Genomic DNA, 27,052 nt, shown 5'->3' with positions numbered 1-27,052 from the left:
TCATCCGCTTGCGTATGTAAAGGTCTCCATTTTCTCATCAAGACATCACTTTTATGGTAATAACACTCTGGTATACACTCAGATTCCTCTTCCGTATATACTTTCTGATACATCCGTTTCATTTTTATATCTTTCTGATGTACGTCTGCCAATTTTCCTGAACTAAAAATATCCACCTCATCCTCCACCTGTTCGTGTTCTTTTTCAACCATCTGATCAAAAATCGTTCCTGATAATTGCACTTCAACTTCATCTTCACTCTTTGATTTCTCCTCTTGTCTTAACCTGTGACTTTGCCACCATGTTACTACACAATCCGGAAAAATCCCAGGATATTCGTCCTTCAACACTTCAGTTGTCTGATTTTCCACTGGCTTATCAACCACAGTAGGCATCACTCCCACTTGCGATCCAGCTATATCATTACCCAAGATAAACCGTATTCCTGGACAAGATAGTTTCTCTAATTACTCCTACTACCACTTCACCACTCTTCACTGGACTTTCCAACCTTACCTTATATAATGGAACGCTACTCCTCTCACCCTGAATTCCACATATTACCACCTTTTCTGGCAACATTCTTCCCAACCTACATAGCTCCTCATCTCTTACCATTAAAGATTGCCTAGCTCCCGTATCTCTTAAAATTGTGATTTCTTTACCTGCTCCTCCTGATACACATGAGTAAACTTTACCCACACAAGTAAATTCTTTGAAGACATCTGGCACCTTCTTGTCAATCACCCCTTGAACAGTCTGTACAATCTTTTGCACCTCCTTCGCTTCCCTTGGGCTTTCCTTTACCACTCCAACAAACCCAATGTCGTATCCTGTTTTACCACATCAGCCTTCCCAGTGCTTTTCTTCAACCACCAACACTGTGACTTTACATGGCCTAGTTTATTTCAGTGAAAACATTTGAAACTTTTCATTTCTTTTCCACCCTCCTGGATTTCTTTTTTAATCTGAGGTACACTCTCCTTATTATCTCCCATCAGATCACCTTTACCACTTGAGTATTTCTCATATCTCCAGTTTCTATCCCTCACAGGCTGAAATTGAAGTCGGAAACCAAGCTTTGATTTATGAACTAATCCATAATCATCTGCCATTTCTGCTGCTAATCTCGCAGTTTTAACCCTCTGCTCTTCCACATGAATTCTCACGACATCAGGAATTGAATTTTTAAACTCCACCAAAAGTATAATTTCTCTGAGAGCTTCATATGTTTGGTCTATTTTCAAAGCCCTTATCCACCTATCAAAATTACTCTGTTTGAGCCTTTCAAATTCCATGTATGTTTGACCAAATTCTTTCCTTAAATTTCTAAACCTTTGTCTGTAAGCTTCAGGCATTAGTTCATATGCACCTAAGATGGATTTTTTTCACCTCCTCATATGTCCCAGATACCTCCTCCGGTAGTGATGCAAACACTTCACTAGCCCTACCTACCAGCTTTGTTTGAATCAGTAATACCCACATGTCCTGTTGCCATTTCATTTGTTTACCTACCTTCTCAAATGTAATGAATAAGGCTTCTACCTCCTTCTTGTCAAACCTTGGCAATGCTTGGACATATTTAAATAGATCCCCACCACGCCTTCGACTATGGTGCTCTTTCTCACTATCCTCATCACTATCATCTAACTGTACGTTTCCCTTTACGTCCACCAATTTTAACTGATTGTTATGTTTCATGGCCATTTTCTGAAGTTCAAACTCTCTCTCTTTATCTTTTTCCCTGATCTGTATCTCCCTTCCTTTTTCATTTTGTTCTGCTAGGGCTATTCTTTCTTTCCTCCTTTCTTCTCTCTCCTTTTCTTTGTCCTCTCTATCTCTCTCTCTTTCTTTTTCTTTTTCCTCTCTTTCGTATTCAAGCTGCTTTAATTCTTTCTCATGTTCCATTTTTTAAATTTGTAACTGAATTATTGCCATTTCCAATGAGTCAAACTGTATCTCAGGCAACTTTAAATGTTTAACCACCGCCATAATTACCTCATCTTTTCGCATTTTGTCAAGTAATGTTAACTGCAATGTTTTTGCCAAATCTAACAGTCTGCTTTTAGTCTCTGTCCGTAAGGTACTGCGTGTGACCATCTCCACCCCCAAAAACTTCTGAGCCTCTGAAAGAGCCATTGGCCACAACACACTCCCCACTTAAAGTAAAATACCACACCTGAAAAGCAACCACAATATGCTCACCCGTCACTGTCTAAGTTCATTAAGCCAATCAAATAGATAGACTTTTATCCCCCTCGAGCCCCCAATTGTTATGGGTCAGGGTTTAGAGAATCCCAAAGTGTATCATGGAGTTCACCTGACCCACAACTTTTAATAGATTGCGGTATGGGGAGCACATGGCTCACTCTACAGGCATGGTACAGCAGAAATGAACCAGTATTTTTTGAAACAAAACAATGTTTATTCTATGAACTCAAATTAACCTTTCTGAAACAAACAGTGAATATCTTAGCAACCATTAATTCAAAGATAACCCCTAAAGAATACAACTAAGTAACCCTTTAAGCTGTCCTTTTAACATCCAAAAGACTTAACAAACCTTTAGACGGGGCACAGTAGGTTCACATTCACTATTGAGAACATTTATAATTCTGAAGTCACCAAATGATCCAGAAACATTCTTTGGATGGCAGAGATCAACAGGACAGCTCTTTATTTAACTTCAGCTGCAGCTCACTGGAAACCCCAGACACACCCAAGCTTTTTCTCAAAGTGAAACTAAAAAGCAGAACCAGAGCTCAGCTCCACCCACACTCTGACATCACTGCAGTAACATGAGCAGCCAACCATTTCTTAAAGCGACATTCTCATGACACTTTGAAGGCACAGACAATTTGGCTCTGGACCCACACAGTGGTGCATGGAATGGAGAACCCCAAGGAACCGAAAAGGAAGAAATAAAAGGATAAGCAAGGGCTGGGTGGCGGTGGCAGCTGAAGACAACATGGCTGATGTTCGGACCCCTGCTGCGACGGCCCAACCATTGATGGAGGAGTTGATGCAGGTCATCCACGAGGGCTTTGCCAGACAGAAACGAGACCCCATAAAGGAGTCGATCGGTCAGCTGGAGCGCAGGCTGGATGCCCAGGATCGGACAATTCAGAAGCTGGAGAAAGCGCTGGCAGACCAGGAGGAGCACCAAACGGTGGTCGAGCTAGAGGTGAGGATGCTGAAGAATCAGCAAAAGAGGTTGATGGAGAAGGTGGAAAATCTGGAGAACAGAGCTAGCCAGCAGAACTTAAGAATTGTCGGTCTCCCTGAGGGGGCTGTGCTGGCGTGTTTGTGGCGAGTATGTTTCAGAAGCTTCTTGGGGAGGGGGCTTTTCACCAACCGTTGGAGGTGGACAGGGCGTACAGGGCAATGGCGAGGAAGCCGCGGCCGGGGAACCCCCCAAGAGTGATGGTGGTCCGGTTCAACAGATTTTTGGATGAGGAGTGTGTTCTCCAGTGGGCCAAGCATACGCGGAGCTGCAAATGGGACAATAGCATATTGCGTGTCTATCAGGACCTGAGTGGGAGGTGGCCAGAAGGAGGGCATCTTTCAATCAAGTGAAGGCGATCCTGTTTAAGAAGAAGGTGAAATTTGGGCTGTTATACCCGGCGTGTCTTTGGGTTACGCACGAGGACCAGCACCATTATTTCCAGTCGCCCGAAGACGCGATGGACTTTGCCAAGAAGAAAGGGCTGGTGCAGAACTGAGAACGTTTTAGTTTTAAGTTGTGGCTTTTCTGAGTGATGTGTATATGTTTTGATTGTTGTTTTTCTTCTGCTTTTATGTTTGGGCGAAGATGGGGAAGTAAAAGTTATTCGGTTCTATGGGTTTTCGGTGTTTTGGTGGGAGTGGCTGGTGGGGGCTTTTTACTTTTTATTACTTTGATTTGCACTATTGGGGGGGTTCTTTGTGGGGGGTGGTTTCTGTTTTGGGCTGTCTCCTATGGTAATTGGGAGATTGTTCGGGGTCGGTTTGATGAGGGAACTGGTGTCGATGGGCGGGGGGGAGGGGAGTAGGGAACAATAGGTGGGTGACATCTTGGCACCGGTGGCAAGGTCACCAGGCTAGCTGGGTGCGCTAGTCTACGGAAGCACAGTGGGGATGTATGTATATGTTCAATATATGGCAGGGGTTAGGTTACAAAGCTGGAGGGGGGGGGGGAGTTTGTCTGCTGACGAGGGAGGGACTTATGTTTCGGGACAGAGAGGAGGTCGGGGGTGGGGGCTGCCAGGAGGCGGCCCGATGGAGGCGCGGCACATAGGCTGGAGGCGGGCCCAGGAAAGGGGATGGCTGATCGGCGGAGGGGGGGGCGCGGTGCCCCACAACCAGGCTGATCACCTAGAATGTTCGAGGGTTGAATGGGCCGATCAAGAGGGCACGTGTGTTTGCGTATCTGAGGGCTCTGAAGGCAGATGTGGTGATGTTGCAGGAGATACACCTGAAAGTAACGGATCAAGTCAGGCTAAGGAAGGGTTGGGTCAATCAGGTCTTTCATTCGGGGCTAGACACCAAGACTAGAGGGGTGGCGATTTTAATCAATAAGCGGGTGCAGTTCCAGGTGGGCGATATAGTCACGGACGGGGGGACCGTTATGTCATGATGAGCGGCAAGCTGGAGGGGAGGAAGGTAGTCTTGGTTAACATGTACGCGCCAAACTGGGACGATGTAGAATTCATAAAGAGGGTACTGGGGAAGATACCTGACCTGGACTCGCACAAGTTGGTTATGGGAGGGGATTTTAATACGGTTATCGACCCCGGCCTGGACTGGTCGTGTTCGAAAACGGGTAGGGTGCCAGCAATGGCGAGGGAACTGATAGGGTTCATGGGGGGTTGACCCATGGAGGTTTAGGCAGCCGACAGGGAAGGAGTTTTCTTTTTATTCGCATGTGCATAAGGTTTAATCCCGGATTGATTTTTTCATTCTGAGCAGGGATTTGCTGGCGGGCGTGGTGGACACGCGGTACTCGGCTATTTTGGATCATGTATTTTGGATCATGCCCCACAGTGGGTGGAACTGCAGGTTAGTGAGGAGAGCTTCCAGCGCCCGCAATGGAGATTGGACGTGGGCTTGTTGGCGGAGGAGGCGGTGTGCGAGAGGCTGAGGAAGTGCATGCAGAACTAACTGCAGGTCAATGACACGGGGGAAGTCTCAGCAGCGGTGGTCTTGGAGGTGCTGAAGGCAGTGGTGAGAGGGGAGCTGATCTCAATCCGAGCCCATAGGGACAGGACGGATAGGGCACAGACGGACCGACTGGTTAAGGAGATCCTACAGATCGATAGGAGGTATGCAGCGCCCCCGGGGGTGGAACTGTTAAGGGAACGTCGGAGGCTGCAGGCTGAGTTTGGGGTGTTGTCCACGGGCAAGGCAGTGGAGCAGCTTAGAAAGGCGAGGGGTGCGTTTTACGAACATGGGGAGAAGGCCAGCAGAATGTTGGCACAGCAGCTCAGGAAGAGGGAGGCGGCCAGGGAAATAGAAAGGGTGGTTGATGGGGTTGGGAATCTGGTAGGGGACTCGGCTGGGCTAAACAGGGCATTCAGGGACTTTTACAGTAGACTCTATCGCTCGAAACCCCCCACAGGGCCGGAGGGGATGAGACGTTTTTTGGACGGACTGACCTTCCCAAGGGTGGGCAGGGAGCTGGTGGATGGTCTGGGGGCCCTGATTAGAGCCAAAGAAATAGCTGAGGGTTTGAAGGCAATGCAGTCGGGGAAGGCCCGGGGGCTGGACAGGCATCCTGTGGAATTCTACTACAAATTCTCGGGGATATTAGGGATGTTGCTGGTCAAGGTTTTCAATGAGGCGAGGGATAGAGGAGGTGCTGCTCCCGATGATGTCACAGGCCACTATTTTGTTAATATTGAAGCGGGACAAGAACCTGGAGCTATGCGGGTCATATAGGCCGAGCTCACTGCTTAATGTGGACGCCAAGCTGCTGGCCAAAGTTTTGGCCTCCAGGATTGAAGATTGTGTGCCGGATGTGATTATGGAGGATCAAACCAGGTTTGTCAAGGGCAGGCAGTTGGTAGCCAATATAAGAAGGCTGCTTAACATGATTATGATGCCCCCGGAGAGTAGGGTAGTTGAGATAGTTGTGGCCATGAATGCGGAGAAGGCGTTTGACCGGGTGGAGTGGGACTATCTATGGGAGGTGTTGGGACGATTTGGGTTCGGTAGGGCCTTTATCGACTGGGTTAGGCTGTTGTACCAGGCCCCGGAGGCTAGCGTAAGGACGAATAGGATGACCTCGGACTATTTTAGACTGCACCGGGGGACAAGACAGGGATGCCCCCTGTCCCCACTGCTGTTTGCATTAGCTATAGAGCCGCTGGCAATTGCTCTGAGAGCTTCAAGAGGCTGGTTCGAAGGGGCGGGGGGGGGGGGGGGGGGTGGAACATAGGGTTTCGCTGTACGCGGATGACCTGCTCTTATATGTAGCAGATCCAGGGGCAGGGATGGGTGAAATCATAGTGACGTTTGGGGAATTTGGCCGGTTTTCGGGATATAAACTGAATATGACAAACAGCGAGATGTTTGTAGTCCAGGCAAGAGGTCAGGAGGGTCAGCTGGGGGGAGCTTCCGTTTAGGTTAGTGGGGGACAGTTTTAGGTACCTATGGATACAAGTGGCGCGCGACTGGGGCCGGTTACACAAGTTGAACTTGTCCTGGTTGGTAGAGCAGATGAGGGGTGAGTTTCGGAGATGGGATGCACTATCGCTGTCACTGGCCAGGAGGGTGCAGACGGTTAAGATGACGGTCCTACCGAGATTTTTATTTGTATTCCAATGCCTCCCAATTTTCATCCCGCGGTCCTTTTTTAAGAGGATTAACAAAATCATTCTGGGCTTTGTCTGGGCGGGTAAGTCCCCGCGGGTGAAGAAGGCGATGCTTGAGAGGAATCAGGGGAGTGGGGGGTTTGCCCTGCCAAACTTCAGTAATTATTATTGGGCGGCCAACATTGCTATGATAAGGAAGTGGGTGGTGGGGGCGGGGTCGGTTTGGGAGCGGATGGAGGCAGCTTCATGTAGGGGCACCAGCTTCGGGGCGTTGATAACGGCACCTCTGCCGTTCCCACCGGCGAGATACTCCACCAGCCCCGTGGTGGTGGCGGCCCTGAGGATCTGGGGTCAGTGGAGGAGGTACGTTGGAGCAGTGGGAGCATCGGTTTGGTCCCCAATATGTGACAACCATCGGTTTGCCCCAGGGAGCTTGGATGGGGGGGTTTTGAGTATGGCGAAGGGTGGGAATTGAGAGGATGGGGGGGGGGGGGGACCTGTTCCTGGAAGGGAGCTTCCCTAGCTTGAGGGCACTAGAGGAGAAGTTCGGGTTGGTAAGAGGAAACAACTTCAGATACTTACAGGTGCGGGACTTCCTGTGCCGGCAGGTATCATCCTTCCCACTCCTGCCACTGAGAGGGATCCAGGATAGGGTGGTGCCTCAGGGATGGATGGGAGAGGGGAGCATCTCGGACATCTACAAAGAACTAATGGGGGCGGAGGAGACGCGGACCGAGGAGCTGAAGCGTAAGTGGGAGGAGGAGCTTGGGGGGGGAGTTGGAGGACGGCTTATGGGCGGACACGTTGAGCAGGGTCAACACAACCGCTACATGCGCAAGGCTGAGTTTGATCCAATTCAAGATGGTCCACCGGGCCCACAGGACAGTGGCCCGGATGAGTAGATTCTTTGGGGTAAAGGACAGATGTGTAATATGTGCGGACGGACCAGGGAACCATGCCCACATGTTCTGGGCATTTCCAAATCTTAGGGGATATTGGCAGGGGTTTGCGGACGTCATGTCCAGAGTATTGAAAACAAGGGTGGCAATGAGTCCAGGGGTGGCGATTTTTGGGTTGTCGGAAGATCCGTGAATCCAGGAGGAGAAAGAAGCAGATGTTCTGGCCTTTGCCTCCCTGGTAGCCCGGAGACTGATATTATTAGCTTGGAGGGACTCAAAGCCCCCGAAGTCAGAGAGCTGGTTAACCGACATGGCGAGTTTTCTCAGCCTGGAGAAGATTAAGTTCGCCTTGAGAGGGTCTCTGTTAGGGTTCGCCCGGAGGTGGCAACCATTCATCGACTTCTTCGCGGAGAATTAATCGTCAGCAGGGGGGGTGGGGGGATGGGAGGGGGGCTAGGGCAGCGTAGAATAGGGGGTTAAATAGGTGGGTCTTGGGGGGATGAGACTCGGTGTTTGCACTATGTTTATTGTTCTTTGTAAATTGTTTTTATACTGTTGTTGTTTGTATTGCCAAAAATACCTCATTAAAATTGTTTGTTAAAAAAAAGAAACTGAACTGGACTAGCCATATAAATACTGTAGCTGCAAGAGCACATTAGAGACTAGGAATAATGTGTCAAGTAATTTATCTCCTGACTCCCTGGAGACATCTACAAGGCACAAGTCTGGATTTTGATGGAATGTTTTCCACTTGACCAGATGATTGCAACTCCAAAAACACTCAAGAATCTTGGCTCCATTCAGAACAAAGCAGCCCGCTTGCTTGGCACCCATTCACAAACATTCACTCCCTCCACCACTGCAAACAGTGATAGCAGTGTGTATCATTTACAATATGCACTGCAGCAAATCATCGAAGCTCCTTCAGCAGCACCCTTGACCACTACCATCTAGATAGGCAAGAGCAGCAGATACATGGGAACACCACCACCTTGAAGATCCCTCCGAGTCGCTCACCATCCTGACTTGGAAATATATCACTGTTCCTTCACCATCACTGGGTCAAAATCCTGGAACTCCTTCCCTAACAACACTGTTGGTGTACCTACACCTCATGGACTTCAACAGTTCAAGAAGTCAGCTATCTCCTTCTCATGGGAAATTAGAGATGGGGCATAAAATGCTGACATTGCCAGTGCCATCCATATCTAACCAATGATTTTTTTAAAATTCTGGTGGGTTGGCAACTCTATTCTACCCTCCTATGAAGAGGGTGATCTATCTCTTAAAGACTGATCCAGGGTAATTTTGTATGGTGGAATCCAAAATGTGCTGATTGAGTAGAGGTGAAACCCAAGAGCTCTGAGGCTCTTAAGGAAGTGATTCACCAATTCCCAGAATTACGACCAGACGGGTTTGAGAATTGATCTCACTTCTATATTATAGATTTGAGAAATTGGGACTGTTCTCCTTGTAGAAGAGAATGTTGAGAGGAGATTTGATAGAGGTGTTCAAAACCACAAGGGGTCTAGAAATGGTAGATAGGGAAAAGCTGTTCCCATTGATGGAAGGATCAAGAACCAGAGGACACAGGTTTAAGGTAATTGGCAGAAGAAGCAACGGTGGCAGGAGGAAAAATATTTTCACGCAGCAAGTGGTTAGGATCTGGAATGTGTTGCCTGCGAGTGTAGTGGAGGCAGATCTAATTGAGGCTTTCAAGAGGGAGTTAGATTGTTATCTGAAAAGGAGGAAGAGGCAGGACTACGGGGAGTAGGCAGGGGAACGGCACGAAGTGAATTGCCCCTTCATAGAACATAGAACATTACAGCGCAGTACAGGCCCTTCGGCCCTCGATGTTGCGCCGACCTGTGAAACCACTCTAAAGCCCATCTACACTATTCCCTTATCGTCCATATGTCTATCCAATGACCATTTGAATGCCCTTAGTGTTGGCGAGTCCACTACTGTTGCAGGCAGGGCATTCCATGCCCTTACTACTCTCTGAGTAACAAACCTACCTCTGACATCTGTCCTATATCTACCTCCCCTCAATTTAAAGCTATGTCCCCTCGTGCTAGACATCACCATCCGAGGAAAAAGGCTCTCACTGTCCACCCTATCTAATCCTCTGATCATCTTGTATGCCTCAATTAAGTCACCTCTTAACCTTCTTCTCTCTATCGAAAACAGCCTCAAGTCCCTCAGCCTTTCCTCATAAGATCTTCCCTCCACCAGGCAACATTTGGCAAATCTCCTCAGCACCCTTTCCAATGCTTCCATATCCTTCCTATAATGCGGCGACCAGAATTGCACGCAATACTCCAAATGCGGCCGCACCAGAGTTTTGTACAGCTGCAACATGACCCCATGGCTCCGAAACTCAATCCCTCTACCAATAAACGCTAACACACCGTACACCTTCTTAACAACTCTATCAACTTGGGTGGCAACTTTCAGGGATCTGTGTACATGGACACCGAGATCTCTCTGCTCATCCACACTGCCAAGAATCTTACCATTAGCCCTCTGTCTTCCTGTTATTCCTTCCAAAATGAATCACCTCACACTTTTCTGCATTAAACTCCATTTGCCACCTCTCAGCCCAGCGCTGCAGCTTATCTATGTCCTTCTGTAACTTGTAACATCTTTCCGCACTGTCCACAACTCCACCGACTTTAGTGTCATCTGCAAATTTACTCACCCATCCTTCTACGCCCTCCTCCAGGTCATTTATAAAAATGACAAACAGCAGTGGCCCCAAAACAGATCCTTGTGGTACACCACTAGTAACTGGACTCCAGTCTGAACATTTCCCATCAACCACCACCCTTTGTCTTCTCCCAGCTAGCCAATTTCTGATCCAAACTGCTACATCACCCAGAATCCCATGCCTCCATATTTTCTGCAGTAGCCTACCATGGGGAACCTTATCAAACGCTTTACTGAAATCCATATACACCACATCAACTGCTTTACCCTCATCCACCTGTTTGGTCACCTTCTCAAAGAACTCAATAAGGTTTGTGAGGCACAACCTACCCTTCACAAAACCGTGTTGACTATCTCTAATCAAATTATTCCTTTCCAGATGATTATACATTCTATCTCTTATAAACCTTTCCACGATTTTGCCCACAACAGAAGTAAGGCTCACTGGTCTATAGTTACCGGGGTTATCTCTACTCCCCTTCTTGAACAAGGGGACAACATTTGCTATCCTCCAGTCTTCTGGCACTATTCCTGTAGACAAAGATGACTTAAAGATCAAAGCCAAAGGCTCAGCAATCTCCTCCCTAGCTTCCCAGAGAATCCTAGGATAAATCCCATCCGGCCCAGGGGACTTATCTATTTTCACACTTTCCAGAATTGCTAACACCTCCTCCTTATGAACCTCAAGCCCTTCTAGTCTAGTAGCTTGAATCTCAGTATTCTTCTCGACAACAGTGTCTTTTTCCTGTGTGAATGCTGACGAAAGATATTCATTTAGTACCTCTCCTATCTCCTCGGACTCCAAGCACAACTTCCCACTACTGTCCTTGACTGGCCCTACTCTTACCCTAGTCATTCATTTATTCCTGACATATCTATAGAAAGCTTTAGGGTTATCCTTGATCCTACCTGCTAAAGACTTCTCATGTCCCCTCCTGGCTCTTCTTAGCTCTTTCTTTAGGTCCTTCCTAGCTAACTTGTAACTCTCGAGCGCCCTAACTGAACCTTCATGTCTCATCTTTACATAAGCCTCCTTCTTCCTCTTGACAAGTGTTTTGACTGCTTTAGTAAACCCCTGTCCCCTTGCTCGACCACTTCCTCCCTGCCTGACAGGTACATACTTATCAAGGACACGCAGTAGCTGTTCCTTGAACAAGCTCCACATTTCCATTGTGCCCATCCCCTGCAGTTTTCCTCTCCATCCGATGCATCCTAAGTCTTGCCTCAACGCATCATAATTGCCTTTCCCCCAGATATAACTCTTGACCTGCGGTATATACTTATCCCTTTCCATCACTAAAGTAAACGTAATCGAATTGTGGTCACTATCACCAAAGTGCTCACCTACCTCCAAATCTAACACCTGTCCTGGTTCATTACCCAGTACCAAATCCAATATGGCCTCGCCTCTCATTGGCCTATCTACAATCTGTGTCAGGAAACCCTCCTGCACATATTGGACAAAAACAGACCCATCTAAAGTAGAGCCAGCACACACAATCCGGGCTGAATGGCCTCTTTTTGTGCTGTATGTATTCTGTGATTCATTCTCTGAGGTTCTGTAACCAAATTTTAACCCATAATTTGCCATGAGCACAACGTCTCCCACTCACTGAGCCCATAATGTTAAATTCAGGAGTGAGTTGCAGTTGGCTGCAAGAAAGGGAGCTAATATTCAGGTCCCGTACATCATCCTTGAGTATTCTAGTCAGGTTAGGTAAGTAACTGAAATTAAAGTAATGAAAGTATTGAACTCATATCTGATAGAAGCATGGTCCAAGTGAACTATTTCATGAAAGCACTGCCCATTATTAGAACACCACCTGGCGCTTGTCTGATGGCGATATGAAGATGATGTTATCATGGACAAGGAGACAGGATATCTGCTAGAAATGTAATTAATCAGGCAGGATGCTATGAAGCATGTAATGAAGGCCTGAAAAGAATTGTCTTAGCAAATAATTTAGAGACAGTGAAAAATCAATGATAGTAATGAGACCCGAGCTGAGGGCCCATTCAAACAGGAAAGTTAATTAATGCAGGAAGAAAGTGAATAAATGGAGAGAAAATTTCTTCAAGCGAGGAGTAAGGAGTATATCGCTTGAAATAAAAGCAGAAAATGCTGAAAAAACACAGCAGGTCAGACAGCATCTGTGAAGAGAGAAACAGAGTTGACCTTTCAGGTCAATGGCCTTTCAAAACTGGAAAAACTGGAAAAATGTTAGAGATGTAAAAGTGAACAGAGAGTCGAGGAGGGGGAGGAAAGAACAAAAGGGGAGGTTTATGGTGGTGTAGAAGACAGGAAAGATTAAATGACTAATGAAGATGCTGTAAGGCAATCATCTGCGAATATTCCCATTTCTGACCTTATGATGGAAGGAAGGTTGTTGATGAAGCAGATGAAGCTGGCTGGGCCTACCCTGAGAACCCCTGCAGTGATGACCTGGAGCTGACATGATTGACCTCCAACCATCACAACCATCTTCCTTTGTGCCAGGTTTCACTCCAACCAGCGGAGAGTTTCCCCCCTGATTCCCATTGACTCCAGTTGTGCTAGGGCTCCTTGATGCAATACTCGGTCAAATGCTGCCTTGCTGTCAAGGGCAGTCACTCTCACCTCGCCTCTGAAGTTCAGGTTTTTGTCCATGTTTGAACCAAGGCTGTAGCGAGACGAGGAACTGTGCGTCCTTGGCGGAATCCAAATTGAGTGTCAGTGAAAAGGTTATTGTTAAGCAAGTGCCACTTGATAACACTGTTGATTACCCCTTCCATCGCTTTACTGGTGATTGAGGATAGACTGATGGGGCGGTAATTGGCTGGGTTGGAATTGTCCTGCTTTTTGTAGACAGGACATACTTGGGCAATTTTCCACATTGCCGGGTAGATGCCAGTGTTGCAGCTATACTGGAACAGCTTGGCTAGAGGCGTAGCTCATTCTGGAATACTGGCAGGGACAATCGCCTTTGCAGTATCCAGTGCCTTCAGCTATTTCTTTATTTCATGTGGAGTGAATCAAAATAGCTAAAGACTGGCATTTATGATATGAGGGACCTCAAGGGGAGGCTCAGATGGATCATCTACTTGACACTACTGGCTGAAAATTGTTGCAAATGTTTTATCTTTTGCACTGATGTACTGGGCACCCCCGACATTGAGGATGGGGATATTTGTGGAGCCTCCCCCTCCAGTGAGTTGTTTGATTGTCCACAACCATTCATGGCTGGATGTGACAGGACTAAAGATCATGGCCGGGATTCTCCGAGCCTGCGCCGGCTCGGAGAATCGGAGTTAACGCCGAGACGGCCCGCGACTCCGGTCCGACGCCGGGACACGATTCTCCGGTGCCCAGAGAATCGCTGCCAGCCACGTGCGTGGTTGACGTAGCGCCGGTCGGGTGCTGTTGAGAGAGGCCCCCGCAGTGATTCTCCGCAGTCAACCGGCCGAGTTCCCACCTGCGACCGCGGTGGCCATCCTGGGGGGGGATCAGACTCGGGGGGGTCTCCAAAAAGGCCATGCCTGCAATCGGGGACCACTGATTTGCTGGTGCGCATGTTCCGGGGGTGGGGGGCCTACCTTCTTCCGCGCCACCCCGCTGTGTGGCTCCGCCATGTTGCGTGGGCCCGGCGCGGAGGTAGCCGCCGTATGCATGCGTGGGCCCACGTCTGGCCACCGCGCGCACGCGCGGACCCACGGCCGGCAGTTCAGGGCTGCTTATCGGTGCCGCCACAGCACTCCGGCGCCATGCTGGCCCCCTGTGGGCCATGGAATTGTTGGGCCAGCAGACCCGTTGACGCCGGCATGAAACTCTCCAGTGTTTTAGCCAACGTCAGTTGGCAGCACTCGGGTGGTGGTAAGATTGGACAAAGGAGAAAGAGGATTTCCCACTGTGGTTCCGCCATGACCTTAACCAATTATTGAGATTATCACTGGTCTCCTGGCCAATTCCCACCACCAAGCGGGAGAGTGTCAGAGATTTGTCATCACAATACAGCATGCTATGGGACAAAATGACATTTCAAACCCCAACATTTTAAGCGTTGTTCTGCGTCTATCATAGAATCAGAGAATCATAAAATCATAGAATCACAGAATCATAGAATAGTAGAATCATAGAATCATAGAATTTACATGCAATTATCATGCAACCTGAGCTCTCTCCAGGGTAGGAGAGGTAGAAACCTATCAGGCAATGTGATGGAGTAGCATCTGATTGGAAATGTGGGACACAATTCTTCCAAAACATTTCTAAGTATGGTTTCCGGCGGGAAATGCAGTGTAATTTCTGCCGGCTGGGTCAGGGTGATCCAGATCGCAATCCAGCCACACTTAGAAATTTCTTTGGGGAGGGGGGACATGTTTTGCACCATCATTGAGAGGGCGATGCCTAAACACACCAGCAAGTCTGGCTCCTTAGAGATCGGGGCTCCCTTTAAATAACACCAAAGCGCTCCCTCCTTCTTGCCGGCAATGACTTCCCCCGCCCCCACCCATCGCCGGCAAAAGTCCCTCCCCCCCCCCAATTGTCAGCAACAGGTCCACCCGCCAATAGCCAGTACCAGCAACCCCTTCCCCCCAGGTGAGCGATACCCCGCTATAGGATTGCCAAATTCCCAGCCCCCTTCAGGCCATGCCTCATAGCAGTGCCCTTTGACACTTACCCATGGCAACCTGATTGGAACTGCCAGGGTGCCAGGGGAGTGATCAGCATGTCGCCGAACTCGCTGGGGCTACAATGGCCCCTGATCGCCATGGCATGGTCATCACATTAGGGGCGCAATTCAGCAATCCTGTTGCGCCCGGCTCAGATCTAGGGTGCTCAGGTGGCACTGCCAGGGTTTAGGCAAGGGAGGGGCCTTGCCAATTGGAGGGCAATAAGGTTGATAAGGTTGGGGGTGTGAGGGGGTGGGTTCAAAAAGTGTGTGTGGGGGGTGGGGGCAGTCTGAAGGGGGGGGGGGAGCATTGGGGTTGCCAATCAAAATGGTGTCCCAATCTGCGAATAGCCATTCGCTCGCCAGCAGGAAATCACGGAGTGCAGCCTGTATGGAGACGAACTCGCCGAGGCCCAGAAAAATGGCAAATTGCCGTTGAATAGCGGGTGTTTCTTGGCGCTGCAGCCGCCGAGAAACGTTCCGCTAAATACGGCCAAAAGCGGACTTTAACTTGAATTGCTGAATTGCGCCCCTGGTCTTCGTTTGTAAAGACTAGTAATGATTCGCGCCGGCTTCATATTGGAGAATTGCAGGAGACGGAGAAGTTGCCTAAAAATAGATCCTGCATATTTAAATGAGGATTTAAATATGCTAATTTGGTGCATGCCCAGCGAGGACATGAACCAGATTACATCCACTGGGGGAGCATGGGAGCATCAGAAGCTGCTTCGCGCACGGCACAAATCCCGTTATGGGCCTCTCCCAGAATTCACCCGACATAGCGGGAATTGCACCAGGCGCAACGTGGCCGAAGAATTGCCCCAACTCCCAGCAGTAAATTAATTCTAAATAGGAAAAGGATATGAGAAGTGCCTCTTATCTCATGCTCTCACTTACCTTGCTGATTGGGAAACCAAAAACCTCCTCAAAGTAGGCAGGCTGGCTGATGAGCAGTAGGTAGAAGGTCCAACTTCTGCAGAAATTGGCCACAATAATGGCATAAACAGGCATGGAGGTGAAGAACTTCAACCAGGGGGTCCTGAATTTCTGGGAGAGAACCAGAATGGGCGCAGTCAGTCTCAACATATCAGGAAACATGAGAAACCAACGTTGGTACTCTGGCACCGAAGTTTCAATATAACAAGAATAGTTTCCATTTAATAGGAAAAACTCTGGAAAACAAAGAAAACTAATGGCTAGAATCTTCAGACATAATGCATTGATTTTACAGGAACGCTCCATATGCGAGTTCCACCCAGTTGGATTATGCATCATGGATTGAAGCTCTAAATTATTCTGCCCTACACAATCCATTTCAAAGGGCGGAACTGTTCACGATCCGCAACTTAAGCACTACTCCACACTTCAATCGCACAAAGTACTGAAGTACTTATAAATAATCTTTATTAGTGTCACAAGTAGGCTTACATTAACACTGCAATGAAGTTACTGTGAAAATCCCCGAGGCGCCTATTCGGGTATACTAAGGGTGAATTCAGAATGTGCAATTCACCTAACAAGCACGTCTTTTGGGACTTATGGGAGGAAACCAGACCACCCGGAGGAAACCCACGCAGACACGTGGAGAACGTGCAGACTCCACACAGACAGTGAACCAAGCCGGGGATCGAACCCGGATCCCTGCCGCTGTGAAGCAACAGTGATAACCACAGTGCTACTGTGCCGCCCACTTGCTTATTTACAAACACATTATTACTTACATTGGGTTTTACAGTTACTTTGTGATACAGAACTTGAATCTTGTTGAAAAGGAGACATGTTGTTGAAGCTTTTCATCTTGCACTCATCAGGAGAAATGCAAGAATACCAAATTTCAAATGATCTCACAAATTTAAAATGCAAATGGGTGCTGATTTGCGCACTCCAGATTATTTGGAGGATGACGCCAGCTACGCACAAGTAGCACGAGTCTCTGGCCTTCCCACGGCGTGTTTGTCGGCAGCGGGATGCAGCCCGCATTTGGCCGGCGGTGGGATCTTCTGATCCCGCTGCTGTAAGTGGCATTTCCCATAAAATCCACCCCATGTTGTTGGGATACCTACAGCTGGGGTGCGCCATCAGCGGGACTGGAAGATCTTGCCTGCGTGAACAGCCGGAAGGTCTCGCCCGTTGGATGTATCAGGATGGCAGCATTCTTAGCAAGGCATAAAACGCAACATATAACAAGCTTTTGCACTACTGCTGGTCTTGTGGCTCAAAAGGTAGTATCCCTGCCTCTGAGCCAGATGTCCTGGGTTCAAGCCCCACTTGATTGCTTGTTGGTCATGAAAGCAGCATTCATGATGTGGAGAAAACAAATTGATAATCAACCTGCTAATCTTTCCAACACTTCTGTACTATTCTCCAAAGGGGGAAAAAAGTGTGTATGAAGATACAACACAGATAGTATTGCATGGAAGTGCCTACCTAGATTATAGAGGGAGACTTGGGCACGACTTCTCTGGTCCATGAGCCGTGGGTGTAAATACCGTTATGGTTGTTAAATCTTGCACATGGGCCATAACGAGATTTGTGTGGGAGAGAATCACGGTTTGATATCTTCTGGCGTGAACCTGATATTCATAAATTTACATGCATTTAAATATCATTTATCAGCTTTACACCATAGCATCCGGCCCCGTGGAATGTTCCCTCCCTGGCAGCGTGACGTCACACCGGCGCGAATCTCTACTGGTTTCAAAAATGAAAACCAGTCGTGAAGACCACCCTGGGGGAGCAGAGGTCCCTGTAGGCCGCAGGTTGAGACTTGAGGCTGGGCATTGCCCCATGGCACCCTGGCAGCGCCTTCTGACAGTGCCAGTGTCCGTTTGGCACATTGTCCAAAGTTAAAATCACCCTCAGAAACTACTGGCCCAGAGGTCAGAGTGTTAAAACTGAGGAAAACTGTAACTGAGCTCTTCCGCCGCACTGATCATCACAATCTCTATTACCTCCTCCAGCAGCTCTTACAATTACCCAAGACATCCCCGCACCTCTAATTCTGGCCTCTTGAGCATTTCTGGTTTCCACCACTCCATCATTGGCAGCCATGCCTTTAGTTATCTGGGCCTTAAGCTCTGAAATACCCTCCCTAAATCTCTCCACTTCTCCGCCTTTAACTGCTTTTAAGATGCCCCCTAAAACCTACCACTTTGACTGGGAATTTGGTCATGTGCCTTAACATCTCGATGTGCCGCTCTGCGTCAAAGTTTGTCTGATTTACATTCCTGCGAAATGTCTTTGGGCATTTTACTACAGTAAAGGTACTATATAAATTATTGCGGTTCATCCCAGGATGGTCATGACTGAGTTTTTGTTGGACGTGTCAGCTCACCTGGTTTGCACTTATTAGAGTGGCCCTTTCCCCAATACTGGTCTCGATGTATGTTTTCTCTTCAATTGTTATTGTCGGGTGCTTTGCTGGACTCTCATAGGCAAAGAGCACCCAAAATATGTACCATATCATTCCAAACATACCTGCAAGATTGGAAAAGAGAAGTTACTGCATCACATTCAGCCAACTGCCTGCGAAGTTATATTTCTGCTTCACAGTTTAACTCAGCACGGACAACCCAGACAGCCAGGTGTCAGTCGTTGCTCAGCTACTGGCACTTTTACCTCTCAGCCAGATTGTAAGTTCAAGTCTCACCGCACTGAATTAAATTCAGGCTGGTACGTCTACTATGGGAATGCTGCACTGCCCTATATCAGATGAAGATCCAGTTTACCCTCATGGATGGTAGGATTTGAATTCACCTTTGGGCTACTGTCAGCAAGGTCTGTGAAGTAAACCTGCCATCCCTACCCAGTTTGGCCCATCGATATCTCCAGGCCAATAATGGATCCAGATGGTGGAGCATACAGGTTGAGGTGCTGTTGTTGAAGAGGATCTGGTGAGTTACTGCTTTGCACCCTAACCCTAATCCCAGAGTAGGTGACAGAATGGGCCCATTTGTATGGGTAGCAATTACAACACAAGCTCTTGTTCTAGTGAAGCTGAACACCAGAGGGCAGATCTTATAACATTGGCCCTCTTTCTATTTATTCTTTCATGGGATGAGTTCATCACTAGCAAGGCAAGCATTTGTTGCCTATCCCTAATTGCCCTTGAACTGAGTGGACATTTGAGCCATTTCAGAGGACAGTTATGAGTCAGCCTCATTGTTGTGGGTCTGGAGTCACATGTAGGCCAGACCAGGTAAGGATGGCAGATTTTCTTCCCTAGTAAACCAGATGTTTTTTTACGACAATTGACAATGGTTTCATGGTAACCATTACTCAGACTAACATTTAATTCCAATTTATTAATTGTATTTGAATTCCACAAGCTGCCGTGATGGGATTTGAACCCATGCCCCCAGAGCATTAGCATGGACCTTTGGATAACTAGCCGAGTGACAATGTCACTACACCACCATCTTCCCTTTGAACCCAAAGATAGGAGGCAGAATTATCCGTTCTCCGTCACTAAGGTTGGGAAACCCGATAGGGCAGAGAATCCCTCATTGGCCCAAAAACGTGTTTAGCACAGGGCGGCAGACCTGTCCTCAGTTTCCAGTCCGTCCCACCGGTGATAGCGGGATTCCCACCCTGCACTGGCAAGAACATGCAAACAGCCATATGCATGTATTTGAATGCAATTAAACGGCTGGTGGCCCGAATCTTCACCCCTCCGTTATGTACCAACCCTGCCAGTGGGAACTCCACAAGGCAGGCTTTGGTGCAAGTATTGGCCAGCGCTGTCCTGGTGTGATGAACCTTGAGGGGGTCAAGGGGGTCGGCCCATTTCTCATGGGTCCCTCTTCCACTGCCAGGTTGGAGAGGGGGGTTCCCTTAAGCATCCTGGCAGTTGCATGGGCTCAGGCTGTGATTAAGGGGTTAGCCCTGAGATCCCATCCCCTGGAATGGGGTCCCTTGTCTGCACTGCCCCTTCCAGCACTGGGAAACCTGAATTTCACTCTTAGCATGGTGATCTCAGGCAGCCGTCTGGTCATCATCATCCTTGTCTGACCTGTTTAAACTTTGAAGTAGCCTTCCGACACTGAACTGCTCTGCTTGACAGCCAGTGAGCAGATCAGACAATTGATTGAAGATTCAAGCCATGAAGACGTTCCCTTTCCTCATATCTGCTCCTTCTACCCTATGCTTTTCAAAATGCTACTTTTTGAAGTGTCAGAATCTTCTTAAAAAGCCCACAACACTTGCAAAACTTTAAAATTCTCTGAGATAATTTGAAATGCTTTACATCCATTCAATTTCATAGTACAGCGCCTTTAACTAGTCTTTGATTGACAGCTTAATGGTTTAAACAGAACAGGCAGGAGATTTGCATAGTTATATTTCCCCTCATGCTTGAATACATCTGATCCGAAGCAATGTTTCTAAACATCATAAATGCTAAGGACTTTCATTTCCTCTTTTCTAATGACAAAAAGCACTTAGCATGTTGAAGTGGCCAGCAGCTGTCAATCAGAATAAGGATGTCAGAGAGTGGGGCCTGAAGAGGGAGCCTGGGGGTGGGGGGACACTGAAGAGAATGACTGAGGGGAGCTGGGGAAGGAGGCCGGGGGGGTTCGGTTGTGAGGGATCGGGTCACCTTCTCATGCGTGCATTGTGTGGGTGGGTGACCCTTTATTCCCGTGGTGGGGGATGCCCTTCCTTGATGAGGAGCTGGGGGTGCTCCCCTTGTCAGCGGGGTAGGGGTGGTGGTCCACGATTGCATTGTGGGGGGAGGAGAGGTCTGTCTCTGCATGCTCGGACTGGGGTACCATTCAAAATGGTGACCCGAGAGACGTCCAGGGAGACCGGCATGCTCACCGCTATGCATAATTTTGCACAGTAAAGATATGTGAATACCACCTGGGTGATGCGCCTCGCACCAGCAGGACACAGTCCTGATTCTCCACTGGCAGGAGCACTTGGTTTCGAAACCGAAGAATCCTGCCCAGCATCTTTATCTGTCCCAACACCCAGTTTGGGCAGCATGTTAGCATAGTGGTTAGCACAGTTGCTTCACAGCTCCAGTGTCCCAGTTTTTATTCACGGCTGGGTCACGGTCTGTACGTTGTCCCCGTGTCTCTGTGGGTTTCCCCTGGGTGCTCCGGTTCCCTCCCACAGTCCAAAGATGTATGGGTTAGGTGGGTTGGCCATGCTAAATTGCCCTTAGTGTTCAAAAAAGTTAAGTGGGGGGGGGGGGGGTTACTGGGTTATAGGGATAAGGTAGGTACATGGGCTCGCGTAGGGTGCTCTTTGTAAGGGCCGGTACAGATTTTGTAGGCTGAATGGCCTCCTTCTGCACTGTAAATTCTATGATCTATGATCTGTGATCTATGATCTTAATATGGAGCCACCTTTATCCCCTGCCTCACTACCCACTGAGGGTAAATTCCTCAACAATGGTACCTTGAATAAAATTGTAACATCTTGATTTGCCTGGGTTCTTTCAAGGGGACTCACCATAAACATAGAAAACAGAAGACCAGCCTTTGTACTGGACCAACAATCCTGCGAGTGGCATTGCCACAACAGCCCCTGCGTAAGAACCTGTGTAGAACATAGAATTGGACAATGAGAGTCAGTCAGCTAGAACTCAGAGGCACAAGCTTTGCACAATGTGCCCAATTACCAGAAGAGAAATTGTTTCCACTGATGGAAGCATCAGTAATCGGAGAATACAGCTCTGAGATAATTGACAAAAGAATCAAAGCAAGACAATTCTTCTTTATAAATGCAGTGAGGTGAAACTGTGCTGCACCTAAGATATCTTTCCATGAATGTTGGGCGCGATTCAACTAAAAGGGAACAAAGTCCCATAGTGAGCGATCATAACACATGGCTATACAATGCCACTCAGGTTAAATAAAGCATGTTTTCTACACCAAGGAGCTCTGCTCGCCAGAATTCTCAGTATAGCAAGAGATTGGAACGCCATTTTAAATAGTGTCCTGATCTCCAAGGCCCCCAACGCGCCCCTCCAATCCAAATAAGATTAGAATGACCGAATAGTTTTTAAATGGTGAAAAACTATAAAATGTTGGTATTCAGAGGAACTTGAATGCCCTTGTACAAGAAACACAAAAAGTTAACATGCAGGCACAGCAAGAAATTAGGATATTGCGGTATTTATTGAGCCTTTATTGTAGGAGAATTGGAGTACAAGAGTAAGTAAATCTTACTGCAATTGTACATGGTTTTGTTGAGAGCACACAGGAAGTACTTGTAGCGCACAAAGACTCACGACAGACGAATAGAGATGAAGTCGATGAGGCTTTATTAAGCGTGACTTGTTCCCCGCAGTTCAGTAACAGACTGGCCTGCGGGGGAGAACTCCTGGTTCTTATACTCCGCCTTCAGGGCGGAGCTAGAGGTCAACAGCCAACCAGGACCCGGGATCTGTCAGCCAATGACATCACGGCTTCACAGTCCCACATGACCCCTAATGCATACTACCACATTCACCCCTTGTTAACAATGAACCCGGCGGGGTGGTGCTTTGCATGGTGGTAGGGGTTTACAAGGCTGGTCCTGGGAGGAAAACTTTTGCATGTCATCACAGTATGTACAGGGTTTTTTTTTTGTTTTGCACTATTTACAGTAGTCGTAAGGGGGAAAAGAAAAAAAGTTCTCGTTAACGTCCACAACATTGTAGTGTTACATCCATGCCATGAGTCGGTCGGGCGGTCTGGTCGTCCTTGTCGATCGCCTCGGCCCCGGTGGTGGTGCTTGTTCCCGTGTTGTCGTCTCCGGGAGCCTTACGGTTTCTGCTTCAGCTTCACTTCTGGTTGGACCTGGGAGGAGGACCGATCCTCCCGGGAAGGGGGTGGTGGCGGGGTGCGCCGGTGGCAGGGAGGGGGTGATTGGTGTCGGGGGGGTGCGTGTGTTGCCGGCGGGCGCCAGATCTCGCAGGGAGACCGTGTCCTGTCGGCCGTCGGGGTACTCCACGTAAGCGTACTGCAGGTTCGCGTGGAGGAGGTGAACCCTCTCGACCAACGGGTCCGACTTGTGCGCCCGCACATGTTTTCGGAGCAAGATGGGTCCTGGGGCCGCCAGCCAGGTCGGCAGCGACGTTCCAGAGGAGGACTTCCTGGGGAAGACAAGGAGGCGCTCATGAGGCGTTTGGTTAGTGCTAGTACACAGTAGCGACCGGATGGAGTGGAGAGCGTCCGGGAGGATCTCCTACCACCGTGAAACTGGGAGGCCCCTGGACCGTAGGGCCAGTAGGACGGTCTTCCAGACCGTGCCGTTCTCCCTCTCTACTTGCCCGTTCCCCCGGGGGTTGTAGCTGGTCGTCCTGCTCGAGGCTATACCGTTGCTGAGCAGGAACTGGTGCAGCTCGTCACTCATGAAGGAGGACCCCCTGTCGCTGTGGACGTATGTGGGGCAACCGAACAGTGTGAATATGGTGTTAAGGGCTTTAATGACTGTGGCCGCTGTCATGTCAGGGCAGGGGATGGCGAAGGGGAAGCGGGAGTACTCGCCCACCACATTCAGGAAGTATGTGTTGCGGTTGGTGGAGGGGAGGAGCCCTTTGAAATCCAGACTAAGGCGTTCAAAGGGACGGGAAGCCTTGATCAGGTGCGCACCATCCGGCCTGAAAAAGTGCGGTTTGCACTCTGCGCAGATGTGGCAGTTCCTTGTGACTGTACGGACCTCCTCCACAGAGTAGGGAAGGTTGCAGGACTTTATAAAGTGGTAGAACCGAGTGACCCCCGGGTGGCAGAGGTCCTCGTGGAGGGTTTGGAGGCGGTTAATTTGTGCGTTGGCACATGTGCCGCGGGATAGGGCATCGGACGGCTCGTTCAGCTTTCCGGGACGGTACAGGATCTCATAGTTGAAGGTGGAGAGCTCGATCCTCCACCTTAAGATCTTGTCGTTTTTAATTTTGCCCCGCTGTGCATTATCGAACATGAAGTCTACCGACCGTTGGTCCGTGAGGAGAGTGAATCTCCTGCCGGCCAGGTAATGCCTCCAATGTCGCACAGCTTCCACTATGGCTTGGGCTTCCTTTTCCACTGAGGAGTGGCGGATTTCTGAAGCGTGGAGGGTTCGGGAGAAAAAAGCCACGGGTCTGCCCGCTTGGTTAAGGGTGGCCGCTAGAGCTACATCGGAGGCGTCGCTCTCGACCTGGAAGGGGAGGGACTCGTCGATGGCACGCATCGTGGCCTTTGCGATATCCGCTTTGATGCGGCTGAAGGCCTGGCTAGCCTCTGTCGACAGAGGGAAGGTCGTGGTCTGTATTAGGGGGCGGGCCTTGTCTGCGTACTGGGGGACCCACTGGGCGTAATATGAAAAGAACCCCAGGCAGCGTTTTAGGGCTTTTGAGCAGTGAGGGAGGGGAAATTCCATGAGGGGGCGCATGCGTTCGGGGTCGGGGCCTATTATCCCATTGCGCACTACATAGCCCAAGGTGGCTAGCCGGTTTGTGCTGAAAACGCACTTGTCCTCGTTGTATGTGAGGTTCAAGGCTTTAGCGGTCTGGAGGAATTTTTGGAGGTTGGCGTCGTGGTCCTGCTGATCGTGGCCGCAGATGGTTACGTTGTCGAGATACGGGAACGTGGCCTGCAACCCGTATTGATCAACCATTCGGTCCATCTCTTGTTGGAAGACCGAGACCCCGTTTGTGACGCCAAATGGGACCCTTAGGAAGTGGTATAATCGCCCGTCTGCCTCGAAGGCTGTGTACTTGCGGTCACTTGGGCGGATGGGGAGCTGATGGTAGGCGGACTTGAGGTCCACGGTGGAGAAGACCTTATATTGGGCAATCCGATTGACCATATCGGATATGCGGGCAAGAGGGTACGCATCTAGTTGTGTGTACCTGTTGATGGTCTGGCTATAGTCTATGACCATCTTTTGCTTCTCCCCTGTCTTCACTACTACCACCTGTGCTCTCCAGGGACTATTGCTGGCCTGGATTATGCCTTCCTTCAGTAGCCGCTGGACTTCGGACCGAATGAATGTCCGGTACTGGGCGCTGTACCGTCTGCTCCTAGTGGCGACGGGTTTGCAATCCGGGGTGAGGTTTGCAAACAAGGATGGGGGCTCAACCTTGAGGGTTGTGAGGCCGCAGATAGTGAGTGGGGGTTTTGGGCCGCCGAATTGAAAGGTTAGGCTCTGCAGATTGCACTGGAAGTCTAATCCCAGTAATGTGGGCGTGCAGAGTTGGGGAAGGACGTAGAGCCTGTAGTTTTTAAACTCCCTCCCTTGCACCGTTAGGGTTACTATGCAGAAGCCTTTAATCTGTACGGAGTGGGATCCTGCAGCTAGGGAAATCTTTTGCGCACTGGGAGGGATGGTCAAAAAACAGCGTCTTACCGTGTCGGGGTGGATGAAGCTTTCTGTGCTCCCGGAGTCGAGCAGGCATGGTGTCTCATGCCCGTTTATCAGCACCGTTGTTGTCGTCGTCTGGAGCGTCCGGGGCCGTGCTTGGTCCAGCGTCATTGAGGCCAGATGTGATCGTAGTGCTTGAGCGTCTTCCTCGAACCCCGTGGAGCCGTCGACACTGGGGTCCGTTGTTGCCGTCCAAGATGGCGGCGGGGGTGAACAAAATGGCCGCCCCCATGCATCGCACATGGCTGGGGTGTCACAAGATGGCGGCGGGGGTGGACAAAATGGCCGCCCCCATGTGTCGCACAGGGCTGGGGGGTCCCAAGATGGCGGCGCCCCTCCTCCCGGGCGTTTCGCGCAGCTACATCCAGGGAGGCTGCAAGGGCCCGTGCCTCTGAGAGTCCCAGCGACTCTTTTTCCAAAAGTCTTTGGCGGATTTGGGGAGAGTTCATACCTGCGACAAAAGCATCGCGCATCAACATGTCCATGTGTTCAATCGCGTTTACCGGCGGGCAGCTGCAGGCCCGTCCCAAAATTAGCAGCGCGGCGTAGAATTCGTCCAGCGATTCTCCGGGACTTTGCTGTCTCATTGCGAGTTGGTAGCGTGCGTAGATCTGGTTCACTGGGCGAATATAGATGCTCTTTAGTGCTGCGAACGCCGTCTGGAAATCCTCTGCGTCTTCGATGAGAGGGAAAATTTCCGGGCTTACCCTCGAGTGCAGGACCTGTAGTTTCTGGTCTTCTGTGACCCGGCCGGGGGCCGTTCTGAGGTAGGCCTCGAAACAAGTCTGCCAGTGTTTGAAAACTGCTGCTGAGTTCACTGCGTGTGGGCTGATCCTCAGGCATTCCGGGATGATCCTGAGCTCCATAGTCCTTTAAGCACGATTAATAAATTGTAGCGCACAAAGACTCACGAGAGACGAATAGAGATGAAGTCGATGAGGCTTTATTAAGCGTGACTTGTTCCCCGCAGTTCAGTAACAGACTGGCCTGCGGGGGAGAACTCCTGGTTCTTATACTCCGCCTTCAGGGCGGAGCTAGAGGTCAACAGCCAACCAGGACCCGGGATCTGTCAGCCAATGACATCACGGCTTCACAGTCCCACATGACCCCTAATGCATACTACCACAGTACTGTGTTCAGTTTTAGTGTCCACTCAGAAAGGATATTCTTTGCCTTGCAGGGGGTACAACAAAGGCTCACTGGATTGTTTTTACTGGATATGGTGGAGCAGACTTGAGGAGTTGAATGGCCGACTCCGAATTGATATGTTTGTGTGATTGATTCCTGGGATGAGAGGGTTATCCTCCGGTGAACGATTGAGTTGAATGGTTCTAGACTCATAATAATAATAATAATAATAATAATCGCTTATTGTCACAAGTAGGCTTCAATGAAGTTACTGTGAAAAGCCCCTAGTCACCACATTCCGGCGCCTGTTCGGGGAGGCTGGTACGGGAATTGAATCCGCGCTGCTGGCATTGTTCTGCTTTGCAAGCCAGCTATTTAGCCCACTGTGCTAAACCAGCCCCTAAACCAGACTCCACGCAGTTCAGAAGAATGAAAAGTGATCTCATTGAAAGATAATATTTTGAGAGGGACGGACAAGGTAATTGTTGAGAGGCTGTTTCCTCTGGCTGGAGAGTCTGGAACTAGGTGGAGGTGAAGAAGTGGGGGG

At 49.2% G+C, this 27,052-nt stretch overlaps 1 protein-coding gene across 1 annotated transcript in view; it reads right to left on the bottom strand.

Moving 5' to 3' along the window:
• The window catches only part of slc17a8 (solute carrier family 17 member 8), a 124,540-nt gene that overhangs the window by 24,672 nt on the left and 72,816 nt on the right, over nucleotides 1-27,052 (bottom strand). Inside the window, exons 6-8 of the mRNA XM_072484832.1 lie at nucleotides 21,505-21,591; nucleotides 18,383-18,525; nucleotides 15,946-16,095 (exon numbers count right to left, since the gene is read on the bottom strand). Of these exons, the coding sequence (XP_072340933.1) occupies nucleotides 15,946-16,095; nucleotides 18,383-18,525; nucleotides 21,505-21,591 (380 nt within the window). The remainder of the gene's footprint in view (nucleotides 1-15,945; nucleotides 16,096-18,382; nucleotides 18,526-21,504; nucleotides 21,592-27,052) is intronic.

Source organism: Scyliorhinus torazame, chromosome 19 (genome assembly GCF_047496885.1).
Source record: "Scyliorhinus torazame isolate Kashiwa2021f chromosome 19, sScyTor2.1, whole genome shotgun sequence".
Lineage (NCBI taxonomy): Eukaryota > Metazoa > Chordata > Chondrichthyes > Carcharhiniformes > Scyliorhinidae > Scyliorhinus > Scyliorhinus torazame.
Note: the sequence above shows the minus strand (reverse complement) of the source record. Positions and strands in the feature narration are given on the sequence as shown.